This window comes from Pagrus major, chromosome 23, assembly GCF_040436345.1.
Source record: "Pagrus major chromosome 23, Pma_NU_1.0".
In the NCBI taxonomy this organism is placed as follows: Eukaryota; Metazoa; Chordata; class Actinopteri; order Spariformes; family Sparidae; genus Pagrus; species Pagrus major.
In genome coordinates, this window is record NC_133237.1 from 5,816,170 (window position 1) to 5,827,635 (window position 11,466).

Genomic DNA, 11,466 nt, shown 5'->3' on the forward strand with positions numbered 1-11,466 from the left:
CAGTGACTCCATCAATACCGCCTGCTGTAAGAGATACAAGAAGATAAAGGATAGTAAGTGGCTAGTCTTTGAACAGCTTGTCTGTGCACCAGTTCACTTGATCAGGTCGAGGGAGAGGCCAGCAGGAAGGCTTCATTGCCCTCTTGTGGGGAAAAGATATGACATCACCACTCTACATTACAACAGGCCTCCCATGAATCTCAACATGAGTACTGTACATGAGGACGTCTGTCATATGAGGCACATGACAAGGTAAGAAAGTGAAGGAGTGTGTGCAGCTTGAGAGAACTCAGAAGTTTACCTGACAAGTTGAAACTTGATGGGGCATTTCACGACCGTGGCAGGGTTCTTGGGGACGGCAGGTAAGTCAGAGAGCTCTACAGGTGGACTCTGAGAGGGAGGGAGCAGACAGCGAGGTTAGTCACAGAACAGGAATATCTTAACATCAGTTTAACAGAGCGCCTTCAGAGATAGTTTATCTTACCAGGCCAAGTTTGACCTTCTTTGTCCGCGTCTCAGATTCAGAAGTGCCAGGTCTCTTTGTGCTCTGTGACCCCACAGAGGGAGACGGCTTCTTACAGAGTGAGACAGCCTTAGAGGACCCTGCTGAGCAGGTGCCTTCGATCCCTGGAGCCGGTGTGTCTCGCCCCTTGAACTTCTTTGGTGTAGTTTCTAAATGGGGAGAAAGAGGTCTCTTGGTGGCCTGTGGAAGCGATTCCTGCACAGAACAAGGACATGTTATTTTACTGAAACAATTTTAGCAAGGGCGCTGGCAGTTTATTTACTGTACAGACATCAACAACTATATAAACTACAAATAATTTCAACAACAAAGCATGGAATGGTTTGGCATACCTTGTCAGCTTTGAATATTTTTGCAGGCATCTCAGAGTCAGACCAGCCTTTTCTCTTTGTGGCTGGTTGGCCTGCGCTGACAGGTGCTGTGTGAGCAGGAGGTACAGTGGCAGACATGTTACTGCTCACTGCGGGCTTCGGCTTTTTGGTGAAAACCTGTTTGTGGCCTCCATCAGGCATCGCCCAGCACAGATTTTCCCTCCGCCTGTATGTGGTTGATATGGTCATCCCCTCCTCATAGATCTGACTGTTCGTTGCCAGACTTTGGACTGAAACAGCACAAAATAAAAGTATGATTTATAATGTCGCACAACACTGCTCCATTGGCACTAAATTTACAAGAGAAAAACAACATACATGTGTCTTTGAAGGCCGAAAGTTCAAAGGTCAGGTCTATGTTCACGTTTTTAGAGCTCTGCGTGTTGAAGAGGAGTCCAATCATCCATGTTGTGCTCAGGCCCCATCTGAAACAGACAGAAATACAGACCAATGAGTTGACTCAGTAAAATGCAGTTTAGAAATGAGAATTATTCACTCAAAGAGAACACCCTGCCATAATTAAAATACAACCATCAAATCACGTGTCCTTACTTGTCATTGGCCTTCACAGGACAAGTGATGGACCGTGGGTTCACGTGGGCCAGAGAGATGTGCTCCTTTCTCTCCAGATTCCCCACCAGGAGTCTGATTTTCGATTCCACCAGGCCGACCCTGATGAAGTGAACAAAACACAGTTTTCAGAAGGAGGAAGGCGCCGCAGCTGGTGGAAATCAAATATTCAAACTGTTTTCTGCCTCAATAAGAAGTGTTCTTGTCCGAAAATATAAAATCGTCCACTAAAATGTGTACATTCGTTCTGGTTTTACTCAAACTTGGCTTCTCGTTGTCTTTGCTGTGTTTACTCACCACTCAAGATGCTGCTGATCTGGAGCTGAAGATGCTTGCAGCAGAATGTAATGCCTTGACACATAAGAGACAGAAAAATGTAACAGCACTGTGTCTTTGTACACAGGCTGGAATCTCACTGCATTCATCTTATTGTCCTTATTGTCCTGACTAACATCATGAACGTTAAATATGATTAAACTATATTAAAAGGCAGAATCTATGTCGTGGCTGCCTGTAATGAATCTGTTTGTTTAAATCTCAACATGTTCTTTTAAATCAACATCAGTTCACAACTGCTCACTATCTCAGCACTTATAACAACATCACCATCATCATATCAAGGATGCTGTCTGCTCTGACCTTCCAATTAATAAAGTTAATTTGGATGTGTAATCCAAAAAACAAAGATAATTAAGAGTTTCCATCTGAATTTGGCAAAATAAAACCAGAGACGAGAACAGAGACGGCACGACAGATTTATTCAAACAGGACGACATAATAAATGGTAATAGAAATAACGGAAACTCCAGAATGGTCCAGGAACAACACATTTAAGTCAGACAGCAAACCTTCACACCTTCAAATCTCCAACAACCAACAAAACCCAGTCTGCACCTTCATTAAAACACTGACATTCAACAGTTATAATCAGGTACAGATTTAAGTCCGTCACACAATGAAAGCAACTGAAAGGTAAAACATTTTTAGCACATTCAGGCAAGATTTCATGTTGGGTACAAAACATGGTCACATGACAAAACCACATCAGTTACATTATGTAATGTACAAACAGTCTGCCTTAAGTAGCCCCAAATACACTTTGGTACAAATTCACACACTATAAATCAAAATGTGTGAAAACAAATGAATTCAAGGGAAAATAAGTCACAAGAGTAACAATACAATACAGTACATCAACGGTACAAAACATTCACCAAATCATTTGTTTTTGATACAATAGAAGCATTTCGACAGGGTTTACTTTTTTACAACAAATGCAAAGCTCTAGATTCTTTGGAGGTATAATTAATTCGAAACAGCTTCAGGCATTAAGGCAGAAGATGAACATTTTACAGTTTTATCAGCAAAACAGAGGTATATGTTAAAAATATCAACATGATGAACATGTGAGTGTATTTTGGCACTCCACATGTTCATCTCTGAGCAGCTTGATACATACTTGTACTTAGCATAAAACTCTGGCATCTCAAAAAGTTTGGACCAGTCTGCTTTCTCCTGCTGAATTTCTTCAGCGATGACATGGCCTGTGAATGAAGGGAAAGCTTGCTGAAGTCTGAGTAAAACGAAATCCTTACTTTGAATTGTTGAAGTTATGAGTTTAAAATGGTTTGGAGAAATCGATGGCAGAACAAACACCAAAGTTCTGAGATGTGTTTAAATCAACTGTGTTAGCGTGAAGTTAAATCAGCTGAGTGACTGCACACCTCGTTTGATCTCCTCTGTGATGATGTTAAAGGTGAAGGGAGACACGTTGAAGCTGGTGTTCTGCTGTGGGTACGCTGGGGTGATGATGGGCATCAGGTGGCAGCAGTCACTTGGATTCACCTGGAAATTCAGAAGACCACAACATTTTCAGCTCACCTCTGCTTTTGATCACATTTCGTAATTGATTTTCCAACATGATTCTATATTTGTAGCCTAAAATCCTGAAAAAAATCCAGCCTTACCCTGGGATCCCAAAACGGGAGCTTGTAGTAGCAGTCTTCTACTACCCTCAGGCGGATTGGGACTGACCACTCCCTGAGACAAAACACAACATTTTCACATTAACTGGTCCTCAGTGGAAACTTTCACAAAGCATTCACATGTAGCTACATTTCCAGTACTGATATCAATATACATGACGTGAGTTTACACTCTTTCCTAAATATGTAGTCTGTACATAGAGAGCAATGGAAACAAGGCATTAGACCCACTCATGTTCTTTTCATTTCACCAGGAAACCAGAAATGGGACAACTCACCACATGGAGTAGACCTTAAAAAACTTGATCACCAGAGTGGACGCTGTTGCATTTGGGTACAGCTGGCAGATTCTGGCGACCATTATGGCCCATGATACTCCACCCAAGAAGCCCAGCTTGTTGGAGTAAATGTTGCGTCCTGAAGGTAAATAAGAGGGTGAGAAAAAACATTAAGATCTCCAGTTCACAGTGTTACCGCAGGTTAACAATGACCTGCTCTAAATTGCTTTAGCCGCTGCCGATTGATTGCCAATGAGTTTAACTATCTGTGTGTGTTTGACTCACGTTTGGCCCACAGCTTGATGGCTCTCAGAGCAAGTCTGAAGGTGTCAACATTTGGCACACACTGGAGGATCTCCTCTGTGACTCTGTAGCCTGAAAAAAAAAACAGAATAAAAAAGATTAAGATGGAAAATTACAACAAAAAGGATCAACCACATATACACAATACCATTCCTGTTGAGCTGTCGTGTGTCAATATTGCAGTTGTGTCCTTAAATCTGATGCTCACCACTGAGACTCCTGGCGCAGCATTTATCCACACCCTGCAACAAAGTGTTGTTGAGGAGATCCAGGCGGTCAGGAATGCTCTTCCGTGGCAACAGGCCAAAGACTAAGTCAATCTAGAAAATAACAGGAACACATACACACGATGAAGACACTTCCAAACAAAGCTTTAACAGAAAAGTTGTCACTTTCTTCTCTCATCACAATACCTCAATCCCGTCGAAGGTCAGCTTGAGGACAGGGACGAAGGCATCTTTGATAACCTACAGACAACAACATGGTCAGTCTCTTGTACTGGAGAGAAAGGTCCTTTAACATGATGAATAATGCATGATATATATGAAGCACTTCTATGACTAACCTGGATTTCTTTGACCTCCTTCTGAGCTTTGAGCTTCTCAAAGAAGGAGGTGAAGAAGACTTCTCTGTCCAAAAATCCAGGTCCAACACAAAGGGCATCAATATCAGTACCTGTCACAACAGCACAGATTCACATGAGACATTTCAATGTGTAACACGCTCTGAGCTCTATCTCCTACATGTACTGTAAGACGAGGTAACCCACCACTGAAAGGAAATAAATCTATCACAGTAACCTCACATATACTAACCTACTGTGATACATTACATGATGGAGCACATTAGTTAAAGTCATGAACCACAGTGACATACAGTCCTGAGGCGCTCTCACAGCTGAGGAAAAAAAAAAAAACCTTTTGAGTGAACTCCCAGGTGATACGAGCCAAATGGGAAGATCTTTCCTCCAACTTTGGCCGTCACATTTTCAGGTAAACCCTGAATTAAAAAAAGAAATGCAGAAAATAGAGTTAACTTTGCATCAACATGTTTTCAGGGTCACATTTGGAGTTACATTATAAACAACAACAAAGATGAAAACAAGATGCCTCACCATACTTTCACAGGTTTCTGTGAGCCACTCCCTATAGAGTGACTCCAGTTGTTTGATGACATTTTCTCTGCAAATAAAACAGAAAAACATTTTTAAACATTGTCTCATCCACTTATGGTCTACTACTTGCATTAACTTCTCCACTGAGCTGTATTAATGACAGCATGAAAATAATAAAGTGAGAAAAGATGTTTCGTACCTGTGAAGCAGATCCACTTCATCCTCAAACACACCACATGCCATCAGATATTTGGTCATCTCTCTGGTCAAGATCAGTTCAGCCTCTTCAGGCAGATTCTCACTGATGTGACCAGAGATGCCATAAGACTTGGATATCTGTGGCCATGGTGGAGCCTGGCTCTTAACTGGACTGAAAGGGGATATTTGATTGTCAGTGAATTAGTCATGAAAGAGACATTACACAAGAAGTATATGTACATAAAGACATAACAATAGGACTTGGTAGGAGGGACAAGGTGTAAACATAAGGTGACTTAGCCTACCAGTGTGCTAAGAGGTGCAGTTTACAAGTAAGTAACTCGCATCATGAGGTACACATCATTACCAGTCAAAATATTAACAAAAAGAAAATTCAACTAAGACTGTGAATCACAGATGCTCTGTACAGATCATTTACTTTTTAAATAAGGGGGGGAAACACTTACCCAGACATGGTGAACAATAAAGCGATGTGGCACTTTAAAACACTCGTTCGAGTTCAATCCGAAATGTCTTCTCTCTTGTGAAACAAGTTGAGGAGCTGATTGGAGTGTGGACGCAGCCTGGCTGGTGTCTAGATGAACTCTGAGGCTAGAACGAGCCTCACACAGTGGCTGTGAGGTCACACTGCAACAACACACACATTCACATGTTAGAGTGAGGCCCTGCAAGTGCAGTCAACACAACAAGTGGCATTGAATAGACCAGATCTAATTTCTGTAACTGTCCTTTAAAAATGACATTCCTTTTTATGAACATAGAGGCTGTTTTTATCGTTTCAACCAATGGAGCCAAAATCTTATTTTCTGAAACAAGATACAATTGATCTTTTAGAGGCTCCAGAGCAACAATGAGCAGCTGGGCCACTGTTAACTCCCATATCCGGAACTCTCTGTTCAATAAGTTGATGATTGATCAATGGCAACTGTCTTGTTCATCGTTTAGGTCATTTTTCATGCTAAAACATGACGCAGACGCAGCTTCAAAAAAGAAAACCATCAATCAAATTAATGACTGGAGAAAATGATCAGGAGATTATTGTCCAGTGAAAGAAATCATTAGTTGCATTCCTTTATAAAATATCTCAAAGTGAGCTCCACTTCAACAAACAACATTAACATCCTGCTTATCAACAGGCCCACATGAGTAATAATAATAACATAGTGATGTATAATTCAGTTAAAGCAATTTTTCCAAGTTGAGGCCTTTTATGCACATTTTCCTGATTATACTAAGATACTTTTACTTGTAATAGAGTATTTTTGCAGGATATATCCCACCTGTACTGAAGCAGGCCTGAAGGGTCTGACTAGCTGACCTCGTCCACCACTTCCTCCCACTACATTATGTATAACATGTCTGCTTTGGCCTGAACAGATGTTTCATTTCCATACACTTTAATAATCTTTATTCTTTTCTCTACACTTTATTAGATTGTGTACTTCAGTATATTGTCTGTACCATCAGACATGTTACAGTGTTCATATCAGCCTGATGACTTTGACCTTTCAGGCTTCAGAGAGTCGACGGCAAAACACATAGAAAACAGCATTAGACTGTCAAAGTGTTCAAGTCTCACATTTTCCATGTTGGAAGTCGGTTGTGTGTCGGTTGTCAGTCTCAGTGGGTCGTTCGTTGTTATCCGGAGTGAAAAAATCTTCAGTTAAACCAAAAACTTTACATAAATTGAGAGTGAAGTGGGTAAAATGTCTTGTGTTGACGGTTTCAGGCTTTGTTTGTTTTTAAATGATGCTCTGATAGAAATGATGCACCTGGAGAAAAACATAGCAACCATGGAATCCTGCACGGCCATTTTGTGCGCGTGTGTTTTACAGCCACATCTCACCTCTGGATTTAAACTTTCATCCAATCAACCTGCAAAAGATGACGTCAACATGTAACCATGAAGAAATGTCCAGCTGTGACTGTGTCCTCTCTCATGTTGTCTGATAGAAGTTTGGTTTCAGTCCTTATAGAAACAGCTCCTTATGAGAGGACTACATGTGAAGGCTTTTATTTTGACACAGCAACAACATTTCAGACTCCTTTATTACAAAGTTGTTTTTTACTTAATCTATATCTGAGGTTCGTCAACTCTCAGCTTTTATAGACATTATTTCATTAACACCACAGAGAGCGCAAAAAGTCATCTGTGTATTTTATTAATGGAGCCGCACACACACACACACACACACACACACACACACACACACACACACTTCATACTTCACTGATTCACTTAGAGGAGTTCTGGTTCCTCTTCCCAAAGAGCTCCAAATAAACAACCTGTCAGTTTCAGTGAAAACTGATGTTTTAGTTGTGTTCTTCTGGGTCTGTTAGAGCAGGTTCTGACTGTCCTGTCCCTCAGTGCAACAGCCAAATGAGACACTAGGTGGCAGCAACTCCATTCTTATACCAGTCCCCATTCTGATGAACTGAACTGACATGAAAGGAGAGTGGGAGAGGTGTAGAGGTTTGCTCTGGATAGGGTGGAGCAGGGAGAAGCAGCTGTAGGCACTATAACAAACTGTCAGTCTGGTTTGACTTGAACGACAGGTCCTTTCCATGTTAGATAGTCTGTTACTGTGTACTGTATAGAGTATGTGTGCTCTGTAGTTCCTGAATAGTAAAGTGAAATAAATACAAGACAAACTTTGTGTCCAAAGTGTCCAACAAAATTATAATCTTTCATTTATAATTCAAAAGTCTGACAGTGTGTGACATCTTCAGTAAAATAAATACTGTGTACATTATGATGAAGCGTAAAATCAATTTTATTTATATAGCCCAAAATCACAATCACATTACCTTGGGATTGAAGAAACCTCTGGAAGAACCACAGAGAGTGTCCGGTTTTATTAAACCAACTACCTTGATCTAATAACTCCCACCGTAAAGGGTGTTTTTACGGTGTCTTTCAGGTGTTTATTTTCGCATAAGCATTCCTGTTTCACACATGCTATGCTAACTAGCACCTGACCAGTAACCCTGCCGTTTGCCAGGTAATCAACTGAAATGACACAAAATGAAACAAAACCACAATATTAATGACACGGACATATTATCCACTGTATAATCCGCATACATGAACATATTTATAGTATTCAACATAAATTGTAATCACATTGTATACATCTCTTAACTCACCAGGGGCCCGTTTCAGAAAGCAGGTTTAGTGAAAACCCTGACTTAGTCAACCCTGAGATGAGGGAAACTCTGTTTTTTGGGTTTCACAAAGCCAGTTCAGCGTAACTCTGAGTCAGTTACCCGGGCAACATACTCCGTGAAGCAAACCTGCTCGCTGGCAGGTTTGCTTCAACTAACCCTGAGTTTCCCCTTCTCTTAAGTTGAAGCCTGCAGACTGAAGGCAGTGGCAGACATTGCGTGTCCGTTTCTCGAGGAGCCAGTTGATGTCGAAGCGCAATTAATCCGCAGAAATCTCCGTCGGGAGAGGATTATCAGACCCCGATTGGATGTTTTATCATTATCAGCGGTCTGATGATCCAGACAATAATCCTAACCCCCCTGCTGATGCACGAGATGGAAGAGCTGTTAGAGACATGATATGCTTCAACCATTTCTAACTGACCCATCATCTCCCCAGTGTCAAAGAAAGACAATATGCCTCTTATTTTATGAGGTCTTTATTTCCTGGAAGTACAAATGTTGTACAGTTAATCTTTTGTTGTTGAAACAATTGAAAATCATCCACCTGTGGGCACATCACCCACCCTTAACTGATGATCCAGCAGTTGTATTTCCATTTGTGTCTTTTTGATCTGCAGCCTTATGTGATCCATTTCCAGATTTGACTTATTGATTTATGTCTGCAAGTACACCTTGTACAGTTGTTTCACAGGGAACTATAGGAACACAAATGACGTTGAATTTCACAGTGCCATTTCTACTTAGTGTCATAGTAAGTTGTGGGTCAATGCTGAACAACATCTTACTGAGGAAACCTGTGCTGTGGAGGTTGATGGACCCTCTTCCTCATTGTAATTCCCAGCATTGCTCTGTTAGAGAGAAAGAAGCTGCAAGTTGCATTGTGGAACAACACTATCATTAACTGAAACCAAAGTTATTTTAAAGAGGTGTGAACCACAACAGGCCTTTCTGCAACTTCCCTCTCTGTGGCGGCAGATAGGGTGTCTTCATCATCCTCCTGTAATAAAAAGAAATTATTGTGTTATATTCTACCCATCATGACAACTCTGTGGAATATTAAGAGTACTTACAACATCATGGAGGTCTGTTATAGCAGAAGGCTCCACGAGACAGATTACACCATCAGTAACTGGTAGAAGAAGATTAGTCAGTTGATGATTACCCAGAAAAGTGCCCCACCTAATGTACATTTCTTTTTTCTTTTTTTTTTACAATAGTGTGCAGGTCCCATCACAATTTTTCAGACTCTGAGTCACCTTGAAATAGATTGATATCTGAGAGCAACAGCAGCCAATAACAGAACTGTAGCCTACTGCTACAAGAAAAATCAGTGTGCCAAGTTGTGTCTATAATGAATGGATGGCCATTACTGAGCTAACAGTAGAAAAAGCATGAATGTAAATATGCCATTCATTTGAATAACTTACCTCTTATGTAGGCCCTTGTGTCCTGGGGCGTGGCTGGCTCTGATGAGCTCCCCCCAGAGATGCCCTAAGCAATAGGTCGCTCACTGTTCTGACTGAGGGCATCTCTTCAGCCTCTGTGAGTGGTGGTGGTGGTGGACCGCCACCTGTTTTGCGGGCCTCAGCCTTTTTTCTGTTGGCTATACTGGAGGTCAAATTTGAACATATCCAGAAAACACAAATTTGGAGACATGCATGTACAACAGGCATTTAGTTGTGGCTTTCATATAGACAATATTAAATACTGGCAGTGATGGGATGGCTGAAGATTTGGCTTTTTCTTTGTTTAGGGGATTTCCCTAATTACTTAAATATCACTATCACATGTTGAATATAGCCACTGAATGCTGTTTAATGAGGGCAGGCTATAACAACACCACAATTGCTTGTAATTAAATTATACCTTACCTGTTTGGACTATATTTTTATATTTCATCTTTAGTTGCTGCCCGTTGCAGTCCGTTTTGTGCCTGTTGGGTTGCACCTGTGCGCTCAAACACACATATAGAATATAGATGTTGAATGAGTGAAACACTCAAGACGAAACATTTCTTTTTTTTCTCCAATTAATACTCACGCCTCGACTCGGTCAGCAATTTTCTGCCACACAAGCTCTCGCTATTTTGCTGCTGCCCCAGTATTGCTTTTCTTTTTAAAATATGCTCATTTTCTGCATATGCAGTCATTAATATTTCCAACTCCACTGGGGAGAAGTAGGAGGATCGAGGCTTTTTTCACCTGTTGGCATGGTGGATCATGTTATCTGCGTTCCACTGATGAGGGCTTTTAATATCCTCATGCACGAGCTTCATTCAGGGTAACCTTGACTCAGAGTTGATTGAACTAATTGTTAACACCTGTTCTGAAACCGAAAACTCCGAGTTTGACAGCTCAGAGTTGGTCAACCTAGAGTTCAGGTTTTGACTAAGAGTTTGTTAAACTTGCTTCCTGAAACAGGCCCCAGCTCAGCTTCACCAGTCAAAACAATGGCATCCATATAAAAGAAGATCCGGCAGGTTAATACATCCGCCCCAAATAACCTACAGGGGGAATTGCTACCACAAGAGGTCGCTATGAAATTAACAAATGTGGGACAACTTCACAGAGAGGAATCCTCTCCCAGGACGGACAGACATGCAATAGATGTCACATGAACAGAAAAGAACAACACAATCACAATTTACAAATTGCATTGACAGAATATCTGACACAAATTATAATATAGCTATGTAAAGTGTGAGTATCCAGGAGACGACTGAGCAGGCAGAGGCATCACCAAGTGGTGCCCGAGCCACACGACCTCCTCTCCACTTAGGTGACCTGGAAGAGGGCAGGCTACACAAGATAGTTAGCAGTGAAACAGAAAAGATCACAGTGAAGATGGAAGCAGAGGAGAGCAATGATGCAGCGGAGCCCAGGGTGTGACGATCCAGATTCGTCAATATCTGAGGCAGCAGGAGCCAGGAGAAGAA

The 11,466-nt window shown here is 41.3% G+C and overlaps 1 protein-coding gene across 1 annotated transcript; it reads right to left on the reverse strand.

Moving 5' to 3' along the window:
- Nucleotides 1–11: 11 nt before the first annotated feature.
- On the reverse strand, nt 12–5,817 carry LOC141019219 (poly(A) polymerase type 3-like). The gene is made up of 19 exons (XM_073494073.1): nt 5,810–5,817; nt 5,344–5,514; nt 5,145–5,211; nt 4,948–5,029; nt 4,596–4,705; nt 4,444–4,497; nt 4,239–4,350; nt 4,013–4,102; nt 3,728–3,866; nt 3,432–3,504; nt 3,189–3,309; nt 2,924–3,008; nt 1,762–1,815; nt 1,447–1,566; nt 1,213–1,319; nt 856–1,124; nt 485–718; nt 302–390; nt 12–24 (listed from the first exon to the last, which is right to left on the reverse strand). The coding sequence occupies exons 1-19, from the start codon at nt 5,815–5,817 to the stop codon at nt 12–14; spliced, it is 1,998 nt and encodes a 665-aa protein (XP_073350174.1).
- Between the last annotated feature and the right edge of the window lie 5,649 nt (nt 5,818–11,466).